The 27,863-nt window shown below is 39.6% G+C and overlaps 1 protein-coding gene across 1 annotated transcript in view; it reads left to right on the top strand.

Moving 5' to 3' along the window:
• HSPD1 (heat shock protein family D (Hsp60) member 1) overlaps positions 1-27,863 on the top strand; it is a 131,229-nt gene that overhangs the window by 84,706 nt on the left and 18,660 nt on the right. The window contains exon 10 of the mRNA XM_083155009.1: positions 6,893-7,071. Within this exon, the coding sequence (XP_083011135.1) occupies positions 6,893-7,071 (179 nt within the window). The remainder of the gene's footprint in view (positions 1-6,892; positions 7,072-27,863) is intronic.

The following is a 27,863-nucleotide window of genomic DNA, read 5'->3' as shown; positions in this document are numbered from 1 at the left end:
TTTTGTTTTGTGCACATGCGTATTGCTCTATTTAGCCAAGCCTCGGTTTCAGGTCTGTTTTTTTTAATCTATTTGGAGCGCAGTTTGTGCTCTTCCTGTATTCCATAACCAAGCCTCGATTTAGTACTGTATTCCATTATTTTATTTACCATAAAACATTTTTTTGGTCAAAAAGTACAGAATTTAAGTCTTTTCATAATAAAAACATCTACCAGATTAACCCCTTTCCGACGCAGCATGTTTTTGCCTTCCTGACAGAGGCCTTTTTTTCAAATCTGACATGTATCACTTAAGTGGGGATAACTTTTTTTTGCTTTTACTTATCCCAGTGATTTTGAGATTGTTTTCCCGTGACACATTGTACTTTAAATTAGTGGTAAATTTTGGTCGATACAGTTTTTTTTTTTGTGAAAAATACCAAAATGTCGTAAAAAAAATTGTACATTTTGCTATTTGCAAAATGTAAAATTTTCTGCTTGTGAGACAAATAATCATACCACTCAAAATAGTTAATAACTAACATAGACCATATCTAAACTTTATTTGTAAATCATTATTTCAACCTCCTTTAATTTTTTTGGACACTAGGGGGCAGCAGAGTCTAAATTTTACACATCACACATTAAACTCTGTTTTTGGCTGTTCACGTTTGAACAGCCAATCGCAGCGATCGCCCATGACGGGGGGCATCGCTGCCCCCCCTGGGCAATGAGGGAGGATGTCTGCTGTCAGGGACAGCAGACATCGTCCCTCTGTCACCGCATCTGTAGACGCGGTGGCACTTTGAAGTCATGACGTACATTTACGCCATGTGTCGGGAAGTACATTCCGACCATGACGTAAATGTACGTCAAATGTCGGGAAGGGGTTAAAGACTTTCCGAGTTGCAAGACCACTTATGTCATTTACCTGATAGATTGTGGATGCGGCCTTCAGTATGTGGGCCGCACCACAAGAAGCCTCCATACAAGTTATATGGAACACAGGCACAACATACTAGCAGGAATCAAAACTCACCCCCTATCGAAGCATATATCCCATTGCCAACAACAATGCATAAAAAATGTACGGATAAGAGCAATAGAACATATAAAACCTACTCAAAGGGGGGGAGATCGGTTTGGACTGATCTGCAGGAGGGAAGCCTACTGGATCTTCCAGTTAGGAACAATGGTCCCTAACGGACTTAACGATACAATAGAATTGAATAACATCTAACCCCTGCATGATTTAACCAGGTAGCCTACTCATGTCGAACAACTGTGCCACCCAAATTTCACCCCCATATTCCCGGGTGATTCATTATTTCCTCATTATTCCCTCCTCCCCCCCCCCCCCCCCCCCCCCATATATGGTATAGATCATTGAATAGGTATATACAATTTGTATGGACACCCATGTACGGTATAGATCATTTAATGGTTATATGTAGTATGCATGAAATACGCGCTGTATGCATACATACAGATATACCCATAACTTCTCTTTATCAATGCATTTTTAGATAATCTCTGATATATTTCTCTATCTCTCTCTCTCTCTCTCTCTCGTCTTTTCTTCCCTCCCTTTCCTCTTTTCCTCTTTGGATAGGATGATAAATCATATGTATGCCATCTGATAAAGTAATAAAAATCAACAAACCACTAAGGTGTGGTGAGATTAGGATCTAATTAAAAATGATAGATGGCATACAGATGTTGATTACAAGAACATAAGATTTTTTTGGAGCAGTGATGCTAATAAATTAGAAATTTGAATAGAACCTATCCCTGTTTTTCTATTGGTAGTCAGCAGTTATGAGTGTAAAAGAAATATAACAACGCTCTGCCTGCTTGCAGAAAAAATGTGATAGATAAGCCCTATATACATAAATATGAGGAAGATATAAAATATCAAACCTCATATATAACTGCTCACTCTATATAAGTCTAGAAAATATAGCGATATTGCAACTTGTGTCTTTCAAGGATTCATAAAAAATGTATAGTGGTGACATATGGACAAATTATGAATATTAAGTGTGTGTTTGTATATATGTGTGTGTGTGTGTGTGTGTGTGTATGTATGTGTATGTATGTATATATATATATATATATATATATATATGTATGGAAGGAAGCGCTATATAGTGCAGTATTACTTTGATACAACAAGAATTTATTTCAAGATAATAAAACAGAGCTGGTGATACAATGCTCGTACCATTAATTTCCACTCTGTGGGCTAAAAATACCACATGGTTTTTAGATAATAAACCCGGTCTCCCGGTTTATTATCTAAAAACCATGTGGTATTTTTAGCCCACAGAGTGGAAATTAATGGTACGAGCATTGTATCACCAGCTCTGTTTTATTATCTTGAAATAAATTCTTGTTGTATCAAAGTAATACTGCACTATATAGCGCTTCCTTCCATCCCTTTTCCAGATACAAATTGGTTCTGTTTGGATCCCAGGACCCAATCTCGGTTGGAAGCTGCGGTCAATCACACTAATGACCTAGTGCCTGCTACATAATTGGGACAATCTGGTCTGGAGAACTGATTGTGTATAAAAGTACTGGTTACTTTGGACTTGTTTTAAGGAAACCCAGGCTGACGAGCTAGCGCTCCCCCAAATACCTTTTGCAAAATATATATATGTATATGTATATATGTATATGTGTGTGTATGTATGTGTATATATGTGTGTGTGTGTGTAATATATATATTAATTATTCGGCGTTACATTCAGAGGGGACATCGCCCTGGTTTAAGAAGGCACCGGATACTACATGGTTATTCATTTTCTTTAACTGGAGTGCCATCCCCATGATATATATATATATATATTTCTATCACTTAGTATTTAAATAGGATTTGAATTGAATTTTATGTTTTTATGGTAAATAAAATAATGGAATACAGTACTAAATCGAGGCTTGGTTATGGAATACAGGAAGAGCACAAACTGCGCTCCAAAAAGATTAAAAAAAACGGACCTGAAACCGAGGCTTTGCTAAACAGAGCAATACGCATGTGCACAAAACCAAACTGAAGCCGGGAAACTGGCGAAAAGAACAAAGTAGAAACGCCCACAAGGGCGGTGCACACCGTGTAAAATAGTAGAGACGGGACAGTCACGTCATCTTATGAAGCCGCTGACACTTCGTTAAGCAGGGAAACGCGTCATCGAGTGCCTGTTACAGGAACCACCGCTGTTTGGGTGACCCGGAAGCCGGAGCAGAGTTCCAGATAAGGCTGGCGACACTGGAGACACAGCGCAGCCGGGAACCCGCTTGAGGCGTGGGCATCTAACCCCTACAAAGTGGATTACAAATCACAGCACCTTTGCAGCTACAGGAGAATAAGTATATCACTCCTTCTTTCTCTGCATTAATCAATACTTGCTAACAAGCTTGTGTGTGACTGAGTTACTAACTATTACTAAACAAGAGCCAATGAGTGCAGATTGGAATTTTTCCTTACGTTAAAACAGGCAGCCTGCCTCTCTAAATAATTGTCATTAACCCTTGTTGGACAGGAATAAATGACTAACTCCATGCATGCTAAAATCAAGCTAATAGCTACTTAGCTCTTTCTGCTTTCATCAAAGGCTACACCACACTACTGCTAAAAGTCACTCAGTGAGTGATTGGTGTTAACCTGAGAGTACTGTAAAACTGTGCTATTAATTTATGTGTTTGTAATTGTATGTAATTGAGGTTTTGATATTTGGTCTCACCGGCCGGTGCCTTACTTTTATCTAGAGATTGATTAAATAAAAAACATATATGTATTTTTAACAAAACTGGAATACTGAGTGTGTCCATTTGCGCCGTCTACCTTTGTAGTTACTTTTTTTTTTTTTTTTTTAAGAAGGGTTGAGTATCCCTTCTAGACGGCAGCAAGGACAAATTGTTGGTTTCCTGCGCTTAGTTATATAAACTTGCTTTCTAGGTTGAACTGTCATTAGTTCGACAAGCTGTAGGTCGACAGTCAGAAGGTTGAAGGAGTTTTTAATTTTTCTATTTTTACCTAAATGTCAACAGTCGACATGACACAATTTAAAGTGCATAGCTCGCTATGCATCGGTAACAGGTCCTTGCTGCGCTCGGCACATTTTTTTTTTTTCCTCCCACCACGACCTAGTGGATGGTAGGGCATGAAATACCGCCTATCGGGACATGTTGGCTCAAAAAGCAGTGGAAAACTCCATGTCTACCTTTTGACTGTCGACCTAAACACTTTCTAACTAATGACCTTTCGATCTTTTCCAGTGTCGACCTAATGACCACATCCCCTAAATAGAGAGAACCGCAAAAAAAACTTGTTCTCCTTATAAAAGGGTATTGCAGTCCATATATATATATATATAGCTAGCAGTGTTGTGGCCCGGCACTCCTATGCCAACAGGGAAAATGGCAGTTTCAATCCTGCCCGGGTGCCCGCACTGAGAGCCGTGGGACTCACCAATATGACCAATGAAGAAAAATCTTTAATGCAGCGTTATGTCAACGCGTTTCGGGAATCATCCGTCGTCAGGACATTAACAAATAGAATAAAAGCAATGCATTAAATACATACCAGCGTGTGGGTGTTCCCCCTCCCCTCCGTCCAGCGGTCCTCCGTTCCGGTCATCGCCCTGACTTCCGGGCTACAACCCGGAAGTCAGGGCGATGACCGGAACGGAGGACCGCTGGACGGAGGGGGAACACCCACACGCTGGTATGTATTTAATGCATTGCTTTTATTCTATTTGTTAATGTCCTGACGACGGGTGATTCCCGAAACGCGTTGACATAACGCTGCATTAAAGATTTTTTGCTACGCACAAGTCCCGGAGTGACGCCCTTCTTCATTGGATGGATATATATATATATATATATATATATATATATATATATACACACTTCTGTGGGGTAATGACGCGGCACTCCAAACTTGTAAATTTCCAATTTCTTTATTGAGACAAACACCTGTTTGTCTCAATAAAGAAATTGGAAATTTACAAGTTTGGAGTGCCGCGTCATTACCCCACAGAAGTCTACATTAAAAGGACGAAGGCAACCAACCAGCAGTTTATTTGGAGGTCGTGCCCAGCCAAACATACAAGTCCATATATATATATATATATATATATCTCTCTCTCTCTCTCTCTCTCTCTCTCTCTCTCTCTCTCTCTCTCTCTCTCTCTCTCTCTCTCTCTCTCTCTCTCTCTCTCTCTCTCTCTCTCTCTCTCTCTCTCTCTCTCTCTCTCTCTCTCTCTCTCATCTTTCGAAAATTTGTCCTTCTGTCTTTCTATGCAGACCCACAGTTTACAAGCCGAGAAAGTAAAATTTTACAGAAGGGTATTAAAACACGGCTGAGGCAAAAAAATGTACAAATCAAAATGACATCCCTAGAGGTGGGACAGCAGTAGAGTGTATCAGGAGACTGCATATCTCTGTAATGGCTGCAGCAAATTCACACAAACCTCGTTACACATATGACTTACAATCTGGGAACAAACACTGCGGATAACACAACCCATAGGGGTGGGGCAGCAGTACAGACTATATCAGGACATGCATGGTACAGATGGAGCGCCCCCTGTCCTTGCCTGGCACCCACCAGAACGTCCCCTCTGGTGAGTGTCCCAGTCTCAACTGGCAGGGTTAGAGGGGGGGGGGGGGGTGTCGGGCGGTGATGGGGAATGGCGGTGGGGAGCTCTGTTGCCACGGGGCGTGCGAGCTGGCAATAGCTTTGCCAGCCCCTGCATGGAAGAGGCCGGCTACATCTATTTCAGTAAGGACAGGGCTGCATGTGATGGGGATAGTGACATGATGTCAGGGGACTGGAGAAACATGGACCCATACTGAGTTTTATAGTGGCAGTAGCAGGGTCCACTGTACAGAATGCTCAGGGGCACTGACATGTGAGGAGGGGAATAGAGACAGCAGGAAGCCACAAACTAAGTGTTGTATAGTGGGAAGAGTAGGGTCTCTTGGGGGCCTAAAAAGGGTCTGGCCACTACACCTAGTGGATCAGGGACGTAAGATATGCCATATCATAGAGGGGGTAGAGGACACGAGGTTTAGCAACAAATGTGGTCAGATTTCGGCTCTAGAGGGGGCCTGTCCTCCTATTCAACTAGTCTCGAATATTACGGTCTTGTGTATAGCAAGCCATTGATTTGTGGAAGCAAGGGAGGGACTTATCGCATTTTAACATCCGGCCACAAAGCTGTTGTGGCCTTTTGGACCACTACTGGCCGTTGTGAATTCCTGCTTCCACAAATTTTACTTTGCCTGCTTGTTTGGGCTAAGGGTGAAGGAGGTCTCCTCTCGGCATATGGAGAAAGTCTTCTATCTTCTCTAAGATTGTTAAAAGCGATAAGTTTCTCCCTTGCTTCCGCAATTGGGTAATGTGTATATAATACACTGGCCATTTTGGAATTAAAGCACCACATCATTTTTGCGAAATCATACATGGACTGCCCGCTGTAATCTGAAAGCCAAATTATGGGTAAAACAGTTGAAACACTGTAGTATCTGAAAATAGGCTTTCAATTTCTGCCTTGTACATAGAAAGATCTTATATTACAATTGCCCCACCTTTGTCGTGGGGCAGATAATATCTTTATACCTGGATAAATCCTGTAATGCTTGAAATTCCCCAAATAAATTATTTCTACCATCATGTTTATACACAACATACAGGAATAGACATCCTGCTCGAACATTTCGGAAACTGTTTTAATAATCTGTAATTTGCGTAATTGTACAGGAATACAGGTTGTCATGTTTTCTGTCTTTGTCCACATTTTATATACTTGAACATTTGATAAACACGACCGGAGGGCCACAAACATATGAAGCGATTATTGGTGCGTTGAATAAAATTGTAATATTTTTTTTTTTTTTTTTTTTTTTAGGAACAGAAATTATAAGAAGGGCACTTAAGATCCCTGCTATGACCATAGCAAAGAATGCTGGTGTTGAAGGATCACTAATTGTTGAGAAGATTCTACAGAGCCCTACTGATATTGGATATGATGCAATGCTTGGGGAATTTGTCAATATGGTAGAGAAAGGAATCATCGACCCTACAAAGGTAAAGTAGCAATCCATGAAGGGTTACAAGTGTATGTTCCGTAATGGTTCAAGACTGTCATTTCTTTCTTTAGCTTCCTTTTTGCTGAAATACCTTTTTAGTTATGCAATGTCATTAGGGCCCTTATTCTGATCGGTGCGGCCCGATCAGAATATGCGGCCGCAACCGTGCAGGCGAATCCCCGCCTTCCATACGGATCGCCACCTGCCGTCCGTATGCGGATATGTGGCGATCCGCATGAAATTGGACGGGGATACGCCTCCTCCATGGTGGGAGCAGCCCCTGCATTCGATGGTCGCCGAACATCGAATGCAGGGCCGCACGCTCCACCAGGTCCCGCAACACAAGACCACACGGACACTTGTCCGTGTGAAATCTTGTATGGGGGCGGGCAGCTGACATCCGGCGATGTCAGATGCCCGCCCCGTACCCACGCGTCACGGCCTCATTACCATGCATACGCCCCGCGTTTGCATGGGAACGCCCATGAAACGGGGGGCGTATGCATAGGGTAATGAGGCTAAGTAGCCCCTCACGCCCCTCTACGCCCCCTGTGCGGCGTATAAAGAATCCGTGCGGCGAAATCGCCTGCACATGCGCAGAGTGACCTCTGCACATGCGCAGACGATCAACATCGGCGGTCCGTCCGCATGCGGGAATTTCCGCACCGATCAGAATAAGGGCCTAGGACATGAAGACTGCTGATGAGCTTTACATGACCCTTGTAAGTCTGTCTCAATCTGTTAATGAAGTGCTTCAATGTAGCATCCATGTGCAGTCAGGGAAGGCTAGCCTCACTCTTGTCATAAGTCAGAAATTTGCCTATTTAAAATACAATGATATTTAAAATGTATAAATATTCTTTTGTTTTGTTTACTTGCTAATTTGTAGTCCAAATTTGTGACCATCGTATGTAAATCTTGCCAAATAAACTCTTGCGAATACTAGCCAGTGTTTCTCCAGCCTTTGACCTCCCCACACATCACTGTTTCTAATGTATTTTGACAAACTTAATTTAAAATGATTTATGTAATAAAATACACCCAATACTTTTAAGGTGCCCATACATGATGGGATGCGGCCATGTATTTTGGACTAGATCTCATCTAATCTAATTCAAACCGCATGCAATATGCTAAAGCAGCATGCATTTTGAACTAGATGTGATAGTCCAAAAGGTACGTGCAGCGTATACTTTGAGTTTGGGCTTGCGTATTGCATAGCACAATGTGTGGGCACCTTTTTTTTAAAGTGGTTTATTCTGTATTTAAAACCTACTGGTGTCTGGCTACAATACTAGTTGTCCAGTAAAGGGTTTTAGAACTTTTTAAAAGTCATTCAGTAGCTGTGCTGACTTGCAGACATTGCTGTGATGAAGAGTGTAATGTCTGGTCAATAAGGAATCATGCAGTGCAAATTATTAACCACACTTACAGTGACTTCATTATTGCTGCTTAAAATATGGACCTGGTAGGGCTCCCACCATAACCTAATGCAGGCTTAATACATTTTGATCTCTCAGTGCCAAAGAGTAATAAAAAGCAAGCCTTTTTACTATTTAAAATACTGATAATTCATCGCCTGAGAATTTAGAAAGAGATTGCTCTATCTCTCTCTGGCTTTTAACAAACTGTGGCACTAGTGGACTTCAATTGTATGAAATCTGTGACCTATCCCTGTCAGGGGCAGATTAACATTGGAGTGCATGGAGCTGCAGCTCCTGGCCTCCACATAAAAATAGGCCTATCTTCATGACAGACATGTTGATCACCAGATACCAGTTGGCCATAATTCATAAATATTAAATTTTTTGAACTTTTTGTGTGTAAAAAAAAAAAAAAATATATATATATATGTACTGTCCTGTACATTGCTGTGGCGTTGGTTGGCTGTCATAGATGCTGTCTTGAAAAAGGACCATTACTGGTCCGAAACGTCGACTGCTTGACTTATCACAATGGTGATGTAGGATACATAATAAAATTGTCACTGCTGGAATTTTGGAGTGTGCACGCTTGGTTGATTTGTGGATCAGCCCCTGGAACTATAGTTTGGTACACTAGTGGTACTTTAAGCGGAGCACCCCACGGATGCTGTCCTGATCTGGAGTGCGGATCTCTCTGCTATATATAGATATAGATATATATAGATAGATATAGATATAGATGTCTCTGTCTCTATCTATAGATATGTCTCTATCTCTATCTATAGATATGTCTCTATCTATAGATATGTCTCTATCTCTATCTATAGATATGTCTCTATCTCTATCTATAGATATGTCTCTATCTATAGATATGTCTCTATCTCTATCTATAGATATGTCTCTATCTCTATCTATAGATATGTCTCTATCTCTATCTATAGATATGTCTCTATCTCTATCTATAGATATGTCTCTATCTATAGATATGTCTCTATCTATAGATATGTCTCTATCTCTATCTATAGATATGTCTCTATCTCTATCTATAGATATGTCTCTATCTCTATCTATAGATATGTCTCTATCTCTAGATATGTCTCTGTCTCTATCTCTAGATATGTCTCTATCTCTAGATATGTCTCTAGATATCTCTCTATCTCTAGATATGTCTCTAGATATCTCTCTATCTCTAGATATGTCTCTAGATATCTCTCTATCTCTAGATATGTCTCTAGATATCTCTCTATCTCTAGATATGTCTCTATCTCTAGATATGTCTCTATCTATAGATATATCTCTATCTATAGATATGTCTCTATCTATAGATATGTCTCTATCTCTATCTATAGATATGTCTCTATCTCTATCTATAGATATGTCTCTATCTCTATCTATAGATATGTCTCTATCTCTAGATATGTCTCTGTCTCTATCTCTAGATATGTCTCTAGATATCTCTCTATCTCTAGATATGTCTCTAGATATCTCTCTATCTCTAGATATGTCTCTAGATATCTCTCTATCTCTAGATATGTCTCTAGATATGTCTCTATCTCTAGATATGTCTCTAGATATCTCTCTATCTCTAGATATGTCTCTATCTCTAGATATGTCTCTATCTATAGATATATCTCTATCTATAGATATGTCTCTATCTCTAGATATGTCTCTATCTCTATCTCTAGATATGTCTCTATCTCTAGATATGTCTCTAGATATGTCTCTAGATATCTCTATCTCTAGATATCTCTCTATCTCTAGATATGTCTCTAGCTCTAGATATGTCTCTATCTCTAGATATCTCTCTATCTCTAGATATGTCTCTATCTCTAGATATCTCTCTATCTCTAGATATGTCTCTATCTCTAGATATGTCTCTGTCTCTATCTCTAGATATGTCTCTGTCTCTATCTCTAGATATGTCTCTGTCTCTATCTCTAGATATGTCTCTATCTCTAGATATGTCTCTGTCTCTATCTCTAGATATGTCTCTGTCTCTATCTCTAGATATGTCTCTGTCTCTATCTCTAGATATGTCTCTGTCTCTATCTCTAGATATGTCTCTATCTCTAGATATGTCTCTGTCTCTATCTCTAGATATCTCTCTATCTCTAGATATGTCTCTAGATATCTCTCTATCTCTAGATATGTCTCTAGATATCTCTCTATCTCTAGATATGTCTCTAGATATCTCTCTATCTCTAGATATGTCTCTAGATATCTCTCTATCTCTAGATATGTCTCTAGATATCTCTCTATCTCTAGATATGTCTCTATCTCTATCTATAGATATGTCTCTATCTCTAGATATGTCTCTATCTCTAGATATGTCTCTAGATATGTCTCTATCTCTAGATATGTCTCTAGATATCTCTCTATCTCTAGATATGTCTCTAGATATGTCTCTAGCTCTAGATATGTCTCTAGCTCTAGATATGTCTCTATCTCTAGATATGTCTCTATCTCTAGATATCTCTCTATCTCTAGATATGTCTCTATCTCTAGATATCTCTCTATCTCTAGATATGTCTCTATCTCTATCTCTAGATATGTCTCAGTCTCTATCTCTAGATATGTCTCTATCTCTAGATATGTCTCTGTCTCTATCTCTAGATATGTCTCTATCTCTAGATATGTCTCTGTCTCTATCTCTAGATATGTCTCTGTCTCTATCTCTAGATATGTCTCTATCTCTAGATATGTCTCTATCTCTATCTATAGATATGTCTCTATCTCTATCTATAGATATGTCTCTATCTCTAGATATGTCTCTGTCTCTATCTCTAGATATGTCTCTGTCTCTATCTCTAGATATGTCTCTGTCTCTATCTCTAGATATGTCTCTGTCTCTATCTCTAGATATGTCTCTGTCTCTATCTCTAGATATGTCTCTGTCTCTATCTCTAGATATGTCTCTGTCTCTATCTCTAGATATGTCTCTGTCTCTATCTCTAGATATGTCTCTATCTCTAGATATGTCTCTGTCTCTAGATATGTCTCTGTCTCTAGATATGTCTCTGTCTCTAGATATGTCTCTGTCTCTATCTCTAGATATGTCTCTGTCTCTATCTCTAGATATGTCTCTGTCTCTATCTCTAGATATGTCTCTATCTCTAGATATGTATGTCTCTATCTCTAGATATGTCTGTCTCTATCTCTAGATATGTCTCTATCTCTAGATATGTCTCTATCTCTAGATATGTCTCTATCTCTAGATATGTCTCTATCTCTAGATATGTCTCTATCTCTAGATATGTCTCTATCTCTAGATATGTCTCTATCTCTAGATATGTCTCTATCTCTAGATATGTCTCTATCTCTAGATATGTCTCTATCTCTAGATATGTCTCTATCTCTAGATATGTCTCTATCTCTAGATATGTCTCTATCTCTAGATATGTCTCTATCTCTAGATATGTCTCTGTCTCTATCTCTAGATATGTCTCTATCTCTAGATATGTCTCTATCTCTAGATATGTCTCTGTCTCTATCTCTAGATATGTCTCTGTCTCTAGATATGTCTCTGTCTCTAGATATGTCTCTATCTCTAGATATGTCTCTGTCTCTATCTCTAGATATGTCTCCAGATATGTCTCTAGATATGTCTCTAGATATCTCTCTAGATATGTCTCTGTCTCTAGATATGTCTCTGTCTCTAGATATGTCTCTGTCTCTAGATATGTCTCTGTCTCTAGATATGTCTCTGTCTCTAGATATGTCTCTATCTCTAGATATGTCTCTATCTCTAGATATGTCTCTATCTCTAGATATGTCTCTATCTCTAGATATGTCTCTATCTCTAGATATGTCTCTATCTCTAGATATGTCTCTGTCTCTAGATATGTCTCTGTCTCTAGATATGTCTCTGTCTCTATCTCTAGATATGTCTCTGTCGGGATGCGGTCATTTGGTCTACTGCATTATGGTCGACAGTCATTAGGTCGACATGGGAAAAGGTCGACATGATTCTAGTTCGAAAGGTCATTAGTTCGACAGGTCATTAGTTCGACAAGGTCATTAGTTCGACATTGTCTATGTCGACATTCACACGGTCGACATGGAGTTTTTCACTGTTTTTTGAGCCAACATGTGCCGACAGGCGGTATTTCATGCCCTACCATCCACTAGGGCGTGGTGGGAGAATAAAATAGTGTGCCGAGCGTAGCGAGGCACCGTGCCCGACGCATAGCGAGGGGATGCAGTGCACTTTAAACTGTGTCCATGTCGACTGTGTTGACATTCAGGTAAAAAAACAGTGAAAAACCCCATGTCGACCTTGTGAATGTCGACATAGACAATGTCGAACTAATGACCTTGTCGAACTAATGACCTTTCGACCTAGAATCATGTCGACCTAGAATCATGTCGACCTTTTAGCATGTCGACCTAATGGATTCGACCTAATGACTTTCGACCATAATGCAATAGACCAAATGATCCCAACCCGTCTCTGTCTCTATCTCTAGATATGTCTCTATCTCTAGATATGTCTCTATCTCTAGATATGTCTCTATCTCTAGATATGTCTCTATCTCTAGATATGTCTCTATCTCTAGATATGTCTCTATCTCTAGATATGTCTCTATCTCTAGATATGTCTCTATCTCTAGATATGTCTCTATCTCTAGATATGTCTCTGTCTCTAGATATGTCTCTGTCTCTAGATATGTCTCTGTCTCTAGATATGTCTCTGTCTCTAGATATGTCTCTGTCTCTAGATATGTCTCTGTCTCTAGATATGTCTCTGTCTCTAGATATGTCTCTGTCTCTAGATATGTCTCTGTCTCTAGATATGTCTCTGTCTCTAGATATGTCTCTGTCTCTAGATATGTCTCTGTCTCTAGATATGTCTCTGTCTCTATCTCTAGATATGTCTCTGTCTCTATCTCTAGATATGTCTCTGTCTCTATCTCTAGATATGTCTCTATCTCTAGATATGTCTCTGTCTCTATCTCTAGATATGTCTCTGTCTCTATCTCTAGATATGTCTCTGTCTCTATCTCTAGATATGTCTCTGTCTCTATCTCTAGATATGTCTCTGTCTCTATCTCTAGATATGTCTCTGTCTCTATCTCTAGATATGTCTCTGTCTCTAGATATGTCTCTGTCTATATCTCTAGATATGTCTCTGTCTCTATCTCTAGATATGTCTCTGTCTCTATCTCTAGATATGTCTCTGTCTCTATCTCTAGATATGTCTCTATCTCTATATCTCTATATCTCTCTATCTCTATATCTCTAGATATGTCTCTATCTCTCTATCTCTATATCTCTAGATATGTCTCTATCTCTATATATGTCTCTATCTCTATATCTCTAGATATGTCTCTATCTCTATATATGTCTCTATCTCTATATCTCTAGATATGTCTCTATCTCTATATCTCTAGATATGTCTCTATCTCTATATCTCTAGATATGTCTCTATCTCTATATCTCTAGATATGTCTCTATCTCTATATCTCTAGATATGTCTCTATCTCTATATCTCTAGATATGTCTCTATCTCTATATCTCTAGATATGTCTCTATCTCTATATCTCTAGATATGTCTCTATCTCTATATCTCTAGATATGTCTCTATCTCTATATATGTCTCTATCTCTATATCTCTAGATATGTCTCTGTCTCTATCTCTAGATATGTCTCTGTCTCTAGATATGTCTCTGTCTATATCTCTAGATATGTCTCTATCTCTATCTCTAGATATGTCTCTGTCTCTATCTCTAGATATGTCTCTGTCTCTATCTCTAGATATGTCTCTGTCTCTATCTCTAGATATGTCTCTGTCTCTATCTCTAGATATGTCTCTATCTCTATATCTCTATATCTCTATATCTCTCTATCTCTATATCTCTAGATATGTCTCTATCTCTCTATCTCTATATCTCTAGATATGTCTCTATCTCTATATCTCTAGATATGTCTCTATCTCTATATCTCTAGATATGTCTCTATCTCTATATCTCTAGATATGTCTCTATCTCTATATCTCTAGATATGTCTCTATCTCTATATCTCTAGATATGTCTCTATCTCTAGATATGTCTATATCTCTAGATATGTCTCTATCTCTATATCTCTAGATATGTCTGTCTCTATCTCTAGATATGTCTCTGTCTCTATCTCTAGATATGTCTCTGTCTCTATCTCTAGATATGTCTCTATCTCTATATCTCTATATCTCTCTATCTCTATATCTCTAGATATGTCTCTATCTCTATCTCTATATCTCTCTATCTCTATATCTCTAGATATGTCTCTATCTCTATATCTCTAGATATGTCTCTATCTCTATATCTCTAGATATGTCTCTATCTCTATATCTCTAGATATGTCTCTATCTCTATATCTCTAGATATGTCTCTATCTCTATATCTCTAGATATGTCTCTATCTCTAGATATGTCTCTATCTCTATATCTCTAGATATGTCTCTATCTCTAGATATGTCTCTATCTCTATATCTCTAGATATGTCTCTATCTCTATATCTCTAGATATGTCTCTATCTCTAGATATGCCTATATCTCTAGATATGTCTCTATCTCTATCTCTAGATATGTCTCTGTCTCTATCTCTAGATATGTCTCTATCTCTATATCTCTATATCTCTATATCTCTCTATCTCTATATCTCTAGATATGTCTCTATCTCTCTATCTCTATATCTCTAGATATGTCTCTATCTCTATATCTCTAGATATGTCTCTATCTCTATATCTCTAGATATGTCTCTATCTCTATATCTCTAGATATGTCTCTATCTCTATATCTCTAGATATGTCTCTATCTCTATATATGTCTCTATCTCTATATCTCTAGATATGTCTCTATCTCTAGATATGTCTCTATCTCTATATCTCTAGATATGTCTCTATCTCTATATCTCTAGATATGTCTCTATCTCTATATCTCTAGATATGTCTCTATCTCTAGATATGCCTATATCTCTAGATATGTCTCTGTCTCTATCTCTAGATATGTCTCTGTCTCTATCTCTAGATATGTCTCTATCTCTATATCTCTATATCTCTATATCTCTCTATCTCTATATCTCTAGATATGTCTCTATCTCTCTATCTCTATATCTCTAGATATGTCTCTATCTCTATATCTCTAGATATGTCTCTATCTCTATATATGTCTCTATCTCTATATCTCTAGATATGTCTCTATCTCTAGATATGTCTCTATCTCTATCTCTAGATATGTCTCTATCTCTATCTCTAGATATGTCTCTGTCTCTATCTCTAGATATGTCTCTATCTCTATATCTCTATATCTCTCTATCTCTATATCTCTAGATATGTCTCTATCTCTATATCTCTATATCTCTCTATCTCTATATCTCTAGATATGTCTCTATCTCTATATCTCTAGATATGTCTCTATCTCTATATCTCTAGATATGTCTCTATCTCTATATCTCTAGATATGTCTCTATCTCTATATATGTCTCTATCTCTATATCTCTAGATATGTCTCTATCTCTAGATATGTCTCTATCTCTATATCTCTAGATATGTCTCTATCTCTATATCTCTAGATATGTCTCTATCTCTATATCTCTAGATATGTCTCTATCTCTATATCTCTAGATATGTCTCTGTCTCTATCTCTAGATATGTCTCTGTCTCTAGATATGTCTCTGTCTATATCTCTAGATATGTCTCTATCTCTATCTCTAGATATGTCTCTGTCTCTATCTCTAGATATGTCTCTGTCTCTATCTCTAGATATGTCTCTGTCTCTATCTCTAGATATGTCTCTGTCTCTATCTCTAGATATGTCTCTATCTCTATATCTCTATATCTCTATATCTCTAGATATGTCTCTATCTCTCTATCTCTATATCTCTAGATATGTCTCTATCTCTATATCTCTAGATATGTCTCTATCTCTATATCTCTAGATATGTCTCTATCTCTATATCTCTAGATATGTCTCTATCTCTATATCTCTAGATATGTCTCTATCTCTATATCTCTAGATATGTCTCTATCTCTAGATATGTCTATATCTCTAGATATGTCTCTATCTCTATATCTCTAGATATGTCTGTCTCTATCTCTAGATATGTCTCTGTCTCTATCTCTAGATATGTCTCTGTCTCTATCTCTAGATATGTCTCTATCTCTATATCTCTATATCTCTCTATCTCTATATCTCTAGATATGTCTCTATCTCTATCTCTATATCTCTCTATCTCTATATCTCTAGATATGTCTCTATCTCTATATCTCTAGATATGTCTCTATCTCTATATCTCTAGATATGTCTCTATCTCTATATCTCTAGATATGTCTCTATCTCTATATCTCTAGATATGTCTCTATCTCTATATCTCTAGATATGTCTCTATCTCTATATATGTCTCTATCTCTATATCTCTAGATATGTCTCTATCTCTAGATATGTCTCTATCTCTATATCTCTAGATATGTCTCTATCTCTAGATATGTCTCTATCTCTATATCTCTAGATATGTCTCTATCTCTATATCTCTAGATATGTCTCTATCTCTAGATATGCCTATATCTCTAGATATGTCTCTATCTCTATCTCTAGATATGTCTCTGTCTCTATCTCTAGATATGTCTCTATCTCTATATCTCTATATCTCTATATCTCTCTATCTCTATATCTCTAGATATGTCTCTATCTCTCTATCTCTATATCTCTAGATATGTCTCTATCTCTATATCTCTAGATATGTCTCTATCTCTATATCTCTAGATATGTCTCTATCTCTATATCTCTAGATATGTCTCTATCTCTATATATGTCTCTATCTCTATATCTCTAGATATGTCTCTATCTCTAGATATGTCTCTATCTCTATATCTCTAGATATGTCTCTATCTCTATATCTCTAGATATGTCTCTATCTCTATATCTCTAGATATGTCTCTATCTCTATATCTCTAGATATGTCTCTATCTCTAGATATGCCTATATCTCTAGATATGTCTCTGTCTCTATCTCTAGATATGTCTCTGTCTCTATCTCTAGATATGTCTCTATCTCTATATCTCTATATCTCTATATCTCTCTATCTCTATATCTCTAGATATGTCTCTATCTCTCTATCTCTATATCTCTAGATATGTCTCTATCTCTATATCTCTAGATATGTCTCTATCTCTATATATGTCTCTATCTCTATATCTCTAGATATGTCTCTATCTCTAGATATGTCTCTATCTCTATATCTCTAGATATGTCTCTATCTCTAGATATGTCTCTATCTCTATATCTCTAGATATGTCTCTATCTCTATATCTCTAGATATGTCTCTATCTCTAGATATGCCTATATCTCTAGATATGTCTCTATCTCTATCTCTAGATATGTCTCTGTCTCTATCTCTAGATATGTCTCTATCTCTATATCTCTATATCTCTCTATCTCTATATCTCTAGATATGTCTCTATCTCTCTATCTCTATATCTCTAGATATGTCTCTATCTCTATCTCTAGATATGTCTCTATCTCTATATCTCTAGATATGTCTCTATCTCTATATCTCTAGATATGTCTCTATCTCTATATATGTCTCTATCTCTATATCTCTAGATATGTCTCTATCTCTAGATATGTCTCTATCTCTATATCTCTAGATATGTCTCTATCTCTATATCTCTAGATATGTCTCTATCTCTATATCTCTAGATATGTCTCTATCTCTATATCTCTAGATATGTCTCTATCTCTAGATATGCCTATATCTCTAGATATGTCTCTGTCTCTATCTCTAGATATGTCTCTGTCTCTATCTCTAGATATGTCTCTATCTCTATATCTCTATATCTCTATATCTCTCTATCTCTATATCTCTAGATATGTCTCTATCTCTCTATCTCTATATCTCTAGATATGTCTCTATCTCTATATCTCTAGATATGTCTCTATCTCTATATCTCTAGATATGTCTCTATCTCTATATCTCTAGATATGTCTCTATCTCTATATCTCTAGATATGTCTCTATCTCTATATCTCTAGATATGTCTCTATCTCTAGATATGTCTCTATCTCTAGATATGTCTATATCTCTAGATATGTCTCTATCTCTATATCTCTAGATATGTCTGTCTCTATCTCTAGATATGTCTCTGTCTCTATCTCTAGATATGTCTCTGTCTCTATCTCTAGATATGTCTCTATCTCTATATCTCTATATCTCTCTATCTCTAGATATGTCTCTATCTCTATCTCTATATCTCTCTATCTCTATATCTCTAGATATGTCTCTATCTCTATATCTCTAGATATGTCTCTATCTCTATATCTCTAGATATGTCTCTATCTCTATATCTCTAGATATGTCTCTATCTCTATATCTCTAGATATGTCTCTATCTCTATATCTCTAGATATGTCTCTATCTCTATATATGTCTCTATCTCTATATCTCTAGATATGTCTCTATCTCTAGATATGTCTCTATCTCTATATCTCTAGATATGTCTCTATCTCTATATCTCTAGATATGTCTCTATCTCTATATCTCTAGATATGTCTCTATCTCTAGATATGCCTATATCTCTAGATATGTCTCTATCTCTATATCTCTAGATATGTCTCTAGATATCTCTCTATCTCTAGATATGTCTCTAGATATCTCTCTATCTCTAGATATGTCTCTAGATATCTCTCTATCTCTAGATATGTCTCTAGATATCTCTCTATCTCTAGATATGTCTCTAGATATCTCTCTATCTCTAGATATGTCTCTAGATATCTCTCTATCTCTAGATATGTCTCTAGATATCTCTCTATCTCTAGATATGTCTCTAGATATCTCTCTATCTCTAGATATAGCTATCTAGAGATATATATTATGAGACACTTACCCCCTCAGAGAAAGGATGGATCCGGCACACGGTAGTATAGGTGGAAAAAAAAGAGGTTTGTTAAGAGTGCAACATTGCACTAAGTGACGGCTGTCAGGTCAGCAGCTGTCACTTAGTGCAATGTTGCACTCTTAATAAACCTCTTTTTTTTCACCTATACTACCGTGTGCCGGGTCCATCCTTTCTCTGAGGGGGTAAGTGTCTCTTATTGCTCTTATGTTCCTGGCACCGGATTTTTATTGAAGCCACGAGTGCCAACCCGATACACCTACATACATATATATATATATATACCAGGATGTGGAACCCGGCACTCAAACTGTATAAGGGCAATGAAGGGTATATATACCTAAACGTGACACCTCCTCCAATTAATCAAATACAGAGAAAAAACATGATATGCTCACCTGTGTAACGGCGCGCTTCAGTCTCCCCGTCTGTTCTCCTCCAGCGTGTGAGTCCCAGCGTGTGACGTCACCCGCCGCGCACCTCGATGAGGGCGTTGCTAGGTAACCCACCACGCTACTACTCCGTGCTGTCAGAGCTCTCTAGACGGGAAACATCACGCGTAACCATCTTTAAAGTGCTAGCACTAGCACTTTAAAGATGGTTACGCGTGATGTTTCCCGTCTAGAGAGCTCTGACAGCACGGAGTAGTAGCGTGGTGGGTTACCTAGCAACGCCCTCATCACGGTGCGCGGCGGGTGACGTCACACGCTGGGACTCGCACGCTGGAGGAGAACAGACGGGGAGACTGAAGCGCGCCGTTACACAGGTGAGCATATCATGTTTTTTCTCTGTATTTGATTAATTGGAGGAGGTGTCACGTTTAGGTATATATACCCTTCATTGTACACTAGTGGGTTATCCCTGAGGACGAGCCAGGAGGCTCGAAACAATTGTTGGATGTAACACTTGCTATGTCTGCAATAAAGCACTTTTTTGAAAAGGATCTCCGTGTGACGCCCTGCTTGATCTAAGCCTTTGGACTGTATATATATATATATATATATATATATATATATATATATATATATATATATATATATATATATATATATATATATATATATTCTACATGCCGTTGGCATCACCTTCGCCACTTCTCATAATTAGCCCTTGAACATTTTAAGCTGCCATCAGGCCTTTTGTCCGGCCTTGATCTCTTTAATATGTAATATTGGAAAGATCAAATATGTGATTTTAAGGTACGCGGACACTGAGTGATTTGGCAAAAGATCTGGCAGTTCCCGACCAATTGAAATGACCAATCGCTGAAATCATTCCATGTGTATGAGCGACATAGATGCCGATGCGTGTATCCACCGGTCCTTGGTAGTGGTCTATGATCTTTCCTGCATGCAGAAAGATCATAGACCAATTTTTAGCTATGTGTAACAATCATTTCATGTGTATGCACGATTACCTATTGGTAAAACTGATTGACTGGCTCCCACCACCATCGTTAAAGATCAATCGTTTGTGTAATCATTTGCTCAATCGTTCTTCATTTGACACCAAATTCAATGTCTTGAGGAAATAAGGTAAACCTAAGGTTTAACTCTGATAGGCATAGTGGACTTTCCAAATGATTTTAGTGAGGGATGGAGGGGAGGGTTTTTTCCAATTCTGTGCTAACTCTGCTCTTGCAGCAATAAAGATGTAGCCTAGCATGTAGCAACCTGCTTTAGATAGGTTTCTCAGATAAACATGTAACAATGTTTTTTTTTTTTTTTTTAAACAACTTTTTTTTATTAAGTCAAAGCATCATTTCAAAACCAGATACATTGCTGAGCATTCAAGCATGTGATTCAGATATCATACATTCAGATACATGAGGTGAGGTTAGGTTACATAGTAAACATAGGTTTCCGCATTATTATAACATGTGTACAGGATATCGAGCTTAACAAAAGAGGAGAACACATTATTCTAGGACTAGCGGAGGATCATTGAGTAACATCTGTTCCTCGTACCAACGGGTGTTTTGGAAACATTGATGGAGCGTTTGTTTAGTCGATTATAGGTAACGTTTCCATGTAGCTGTTCCAGGTAGCAAAGAACTGTTTGGTACGTGAGTCCTTTTGGAGGGAGGCCTCCAACCAGTCCATGTGGGAAAAAAAAAACAGTTTGTCTTTGAACATCGCCAGGGCTGGAGGGGAGGATTGGATCCATACTTGAAGGATCGTTTTGCGGGCAGCAGATGAAATTGCCAGCATTAATTTTTTGATGGGTTTGGGGACTCTAATTTCCTCCGGTAGGATGCCAAATATGGCCCATTCCGGGGTGAGCGGGGTGTAATTTACCAAGTTTTCGTTGGCAAAATCACGAACATCTGTCCAGAATCTCTGAACTAACGGGCATGCCCAGAATCAATGATATAGGTCAGCTTGAGGGTTATTACATCTGGAGCATCTAGAATTTGCATCTGGAACCCTCGTGAGGTAGAAATGTATGATCGGTGGAAAATGTTTAGGTACATTTCCGAGAACTTGGCCATTGGGAATGTCGTGATTGAGGTCTGTAAGCTCTTTAACAAAGTGTCTGTTAGGGAAGGGAAGTGTTCTAACCATTGGTTCAAGCCTGTGCGTTGTGATGAATAGTCAATAGGAATTTGTAGTAAGTAGAGATCGTTTTTTTAGGTAGGGGGGAGCCAAGAGTACATTGTCAAGATCATTATTCCAATCTCTTTCCGGGATAAGTTTAGAAATCTTTTCAGTGTACGATTGGGCTTGAATTAAATTTAAGTTAAGAGTGGTTATAATAGGATATTCTCTAGAGGCTTCTAAGAAAGTGAGTGGTTTGTGGGTTTGGGAGTCTATTAACTGTCCTACTCTATATAATCCCGCATTTTTAAAGCTCGTAAAGAGGGATGGGGCGCTACCTTCATGGAACTGGGGGTTTCGTAGGAAAGGCAGATGTATGGAGTGGTTTGGGTTCAAGTGAAAAGTGTGGCGTAAAGTTAGCCATAATTTACGGACGGACATTAAGAGGGGGTTGAGGTGTATTTCCGGAGGGATGTCACTATCCCCTAGGTGTAAAAAGGCGGTTAGGGAGGTATGAGCTAGAAAGTTTTGTTCTAGGGTGGTGCTAGCATAAGTGTGATTCGTGAGTAACCAGTCTTTAAGGTATCTGAATACCGCCGCTTGATTATGTATCGTTATGTCTGGGAAATTAATGCCGCCATTCCATTTGGGTTGAGTTAATTTTATCATACCAATCCTTGCTCTCCCCTTGTTCCAAATAAAAGTTCGGAACAGTTTCGGGATAGTGAGGGTATCTGATTTTGTAAGTAGAAGGGGCAACACTTGGATTTGGTATAAGAGTTTATGGAAATATATAATTCGCAGGAGATTCGCCCTGCCCAAGTAGGACAGCTGGAGATGGCCCATTCTGTTTAGGTCTTTAGCGAGATTTTTGATAGTTTTACTTATGTTATAGGTATACAGGTTTTGTATATTTTTGGGCAGGGTTGTGCCTAAATAAGTCAGGCGACCCTTAGCCCATCTTATGGGTAGCTGTGAGGCCCATTTGGGGTGTGAAAATCCCTGCTTTAAATATAGAATTTCAGACTTTTCCAAATTAATTTGGAACCCGGACAGCTGGCCTGAACTATGTAAAAGATCTAGGAGAGGGCATAAAGCAGTTTTGGGGTTTGCGATGTATATTAAGACATCGTCAGCGAATGCAGTTGTTTTAATTTCCATATTGCCCACATGTATTCCCTGTAGGGTAGGCCAAGATTCAATTAGTCTGAGTATGGGGTCTAAGGAGAGGTTAAACAAGATCGGGGAGAGAGGGCATCCCTGCCTAGTTCCTCTGTACATCCGGATGGGTGTACTCTTAGTTCCATTAATAAGTAAAGATGTGTTTGGGGTGTCGTAGAAGAATTTTACCAGGTTTATAAAATGAGGTCCGAAAGAGTAGGCTGATAATGTTAGGAATAAGAAGGGCCAGGAAACGGTGTTAAATGCCTTATGGGCGTCTAGGCTCAATAACATGTGTGGGACATTGGGGCGGAGATTGGAAGTAGTTACCGAGGCGATTGCAGTGCGAATACCCTTAACGGATTGTCGCCCCGCAACAAACCCCATTTGGGCAGGTGAGATGATTTCTGAAAAGGATTGTATTCTAGTTGCCATAATTTTAGATAGGAGCTTAAAATCTACATTTAAGAGAGTAATGAGGCGGTACGAGTCCAACTTCATGGAGTCACGTCCGGGTTTTAGGATTAAGGTCGTATATGCCGCGTTAAATGTGGGATATGAAGGTTGGGACTTATGGATAGTCTGGTAGAGTTCTAACAATGCCGGGATGATGTCTGGTTGTAGTATTTTGTAATATTCCCCAGAAAATCCGTCTGGCCCCGGGGATTTATTTGTTTGAAGGGACGAAATGGCTTGGGTCAGCTGTGATGTCTTTGTCTAACATTTCTATTTGGGATTGGGAGAGAGAGGGTAGTCTAGAGTCTCTAAGTAGTTGGTCCATTTGTGCATAATCGGGGGGGTCAGCCGAGTAAAGTGTGGTGTAGAAAGTTTGGAATGCATTGACTATGTCCTGCGTCCTTGTCAGGAGTGGGGAATCGCTAGTTTACTTTATGGATGTGATATGGCTCCTGCGATGGAAGGGTTTAGTTAAGTTTGCTAATAAGCGCTCAGTGCGGTTACCCCATCTATAATACCTTTTTTTCTATCATTCTTATGGGATACAGGGAAGTCATTCTTAACGATGGGGAAAAGAGCATATCTGAAGGAGACCGGCACATATAAAACTTTATACTGGGTGTACTGGTTCCTCCCCTCTGCTCCCCTCCCTCCAGCCAGTTTGAGAAATGTGCCTCAGGAGAAGCACGCGCCAGGAAGAGCTCCAGAGAGTTTTATCTTCTGTTTAATTTCTTTATTATTTTGGGGCTGCTGTTTGGACTTAACAGCAGTCCTGCATCGTGGGAGACTAGGGGAAGGGTTCAACTGCTGGCCACTTCAAGGTACCGAGCTGTCCCTGCCCTGGGTGTTGTTACCGCGGGCATTGCACTGCAGCGCGCACACCCCTGGCATGCCGCACACCCCTAGTCCAGTCTGAAGACGTCAGTGGTGAGTATTACCGTGGGGTCCCTGGGTTACTGTGTGGCAAGATGGCGCTGCACAGGGACCGCGCAACCCCCTGCCTACACTGGGACAGGGTACTGCCTCCTGTATTGTCCAGGGCAGTTACCAAAGAGGTTTGGACATTCCCCAATGTCAGTCTCAGAATAAAACGCAGGTAAGCTCCGGCGCCATTACGCTGGGCGGAGCTTACCCAGAGTGGGACCAAGCTCTGTGAGGGCGCCAAAACCTGCTTCTTCCCTGGCTGCTGGAAACGCCATTATACTGCTCCAGACACTCCTCAGCGGTGTGGAACAGAGGGAATCTGCTTGCAGAGACAGCTTCAGGTTTTCAGCGCTTGTGTACTTGTACACTTGCCTGCATGCACTGTAAAGTACTGTTAACATTACTGTACTGTTTACCAGCTCTTAGAATCGGAGAGCTAAGGTTGTTTGGTGTATTGGTCCCCTCCATTATCCTCTGTACACCACCCCACTAGCTTGTTAAGCTGTACAAGATCAGATATAACTACACCTAGTAATTATCTGGATAAATCACACTGCATATCCACTGTGTTTGCGCTGTGTGTGAGGGGAGACTGTTTGTTTGTCACAATGGTGAGGAAACTTACATGTATGGTGTGCAGTGATAAGTTTGTGCCAGCATCTTCACAGGTTACTTGTGGGCCATGTATGTCCCCACAAAGCAATGGGGTCCCCCCACAACTTACGGGGCAGCAGAGTAGCACACAAGACAGCTCACAAGAGCCTGCCTGGGCAGCAGGGATGAAAGCCATGCTTGAAACTGTAACTACACAGTTAACTGCTACTGCAGCACAGACCCAGAGGGTGCAGAGGGAGCTTGCTATCCTTTCTGCCAGAGTTGATATAATCACTCCTACCCCTGGGTATACTCGTAAGAGAAGTGCCCCCTCTCAAACCCCTGATTCTGGGGCTGATGATGGGGAGGATGATGATGTGGGAGATGCAGACGCAGGTGATGAGGACAAAGGGGGGGCCCTAGACTGCACACCCTGTAGAGAGGTGCTACCTTGCTGAGATTTTTAGCTGTATGCAAAACAGAGGGGGGTTGCAGATGCACTATGCAATCATTACTGCTAACGTATTCCTTTTATAATTAATTTCTGAGGATGTTAGCATACATTTGGCCAAATATATCTACCTGCTCACCACGTTAAGGTCTCCTCATTAGAGCAGGTCCCTAGCACTATGGGGTTCATGCCTGGGGCACAGGGCACCCCCAAGCCAGTCCAGCAAAACCACCCCAGGGCATCACATAAATAAAATATAGCTGTGAAGTGTAATAGAGTGTATAGCAGTGATTTTCAACCTTTTTACCTTGCGGCACACTAAATAAGATTTTAAAATTGCCAAGGCACACTATGAGATCCCCATATTGGCCCCCATAGGAAAGAAATCAAACCTATTGGCCCCCATATAAAAAAACAAACACACTGGTCCCCACAGGTAACAAAAATAATATACATTGTCTCCATACATGAAAAGAAGAGACCAGTAAATAACCGTTGAACTGGTGGTGGCTGTAAACTGGTTTGGGCATCTCTAGATCTGGGGGCACACTTGAGAACAGCTCAAGGCACACTAGTGTGCCACGGCACAGTGGTTGAAAAACACTGGTGTATAGTGTCATAGAATGTAGGGTATGTGTAAGCAACTAATAGTGATAAAGGGTGTGTCAAAAAGAAAAAATTGTGAAAAAATACATATAAATACAGACATACATAGAAAAATGATATGTTTATGTGAGTCTATGTGTAAAGTAGCAATACCCTGGAGTGGTCCAGCCAGACAAGCCCAGGGGGGCCCAGCACCCAGACAATTACCCCAAGAAAACTGATATTTGTAAATTATTAGGACTTAATTGGAATTATGCCTTCATCACAGTTGTGCAGTCATTGCTAGTCCCTGCTTGGGGGTGCCCTGTGCCCCAGGCATGAACCCCATAGTGCTAGGGACCTGCTCTAATAAGGAGACCTTAACGTGGTGAGCAGGTAGATATATTTGGCCAAATGTATGCTAACATCCTCAGAAATTAATTATAAAAGGAATACATGTTAGCAGTAATGATTGCATAGTGCATCTGCAACCCCCCTCTGTTTTGCAGGTGATGAGGAGCCTGATGCTTCAGTCACTGCTGCGGGGCACAGAGCCATTAATTATGTCAATCAGGGAGGTGTTGGACCTTCCCTTAGCTGAATCCTCTGAAGGGGATGCTTTCTTTGCTACTCAGAAAAAGCAACAGGTTGTTTTCCCTGAGCAGGCTGACCTGGAAAGTACTTTCAAGTCAGCATGGAAAAACCCAGAAATGAGTTTTAAAGTGGCTAAAATTTAGAGCCACGTTCCCTTTTGATCCTGCGGGACGCAAGGTGTGGGAGGAGCCACCGGAGGTTGATTCTTCTGTGTCTCGCTTAGCAAAAAAGATGGTGCTTCCAGTACCAGGGTCGTCTTCACTGAAAGACGCCACGGACAGAAAGGTTGAAAACACCCTTAAGTCCATTTTTACTGCGAGTGGCGTGTGTCAGCGTCCTGTCTTAGCAAGTTGTTATATGGCTAAGTCTATATACACGTGGGCCTCCCAGATCCAGGAAGGTCTTCTGGGTGACATGACAGTAGCGCAGGTGTCTGAAAAATTGCACCATATTCAGGACACAGCTAAAGTTCTGTGTGAAGCGCCGAAGGAGTTAGGAGCCATTAACGGCCGTAACTCAGCCATGGCAGTGTCAGGGCGCAGATCCCTCTGGCTGCAGCAGTGGGTAGCTGACGCTGACTGCAAACAGAGTGTAGAAAACCTCCCCTTCACAGGCGGCAGGTTGTTTGGGAGTGATTTAGAGGAGTTAATCTCTAAAGCCACGGCAGGGCAGTCCACATTCCTGCCATCAACCCCACAGGCGCCCAAGCGTCCCTTTCAATCTCACTCCCAGCAGTCCTTTCGGACAAGTAAATTCCGCCCTAAAGCCAGGGGTGGTTCAAATGCTGTACTGGTCGGGAAGGGGGGAGAGTTGGGAATGTACCCGCGCACACTATATGGTAAGTGGTATTATACAAACAGTGATGGTTGTTAAATAGTTATTCCACAATTTGTAGAGGGATTCCTTGACACTATAAAAGTGCCGACATAATTCTTGAATGTGGAGGTGCTCCCCTGAGAGTATAGGCATATATGTTAGGGGAAGAGAAAAGTACTCTCCTTTGTTTGGGGGCACACTTATGAAAATAAAGAATTTTTTTTTTATTAAATTCAATGATGATGTAAAGATGAATTATATTAATACATAACTTTAAATTTTTCATTTATTAAAATACTTTTGTTTACAAACAATCAAACAACACAAAACATATATTGCAGGGATATTCAAAAAAGTCCTCTGCTGGATAAATCTCCTAGATTGT

The sequence above is a fragment of the Crinia signifera genome, chromosome 7 (assembly GCF_055691185.1).
Source record: "Crinia signifera chromosome 7, ASM5569118v1, whole genome shotgun sequence".
Taxonomy (NCBI): Eukaryota; Metazoa; Chordata; class Amphibia; order Anura; family Myobatrachidae; genus Crinia; species Crinia signifera.
Note: the sequence above shows the minus strand (reverse complement) of the source record. Positions and strands in the feature narration are given on the sequence as shown.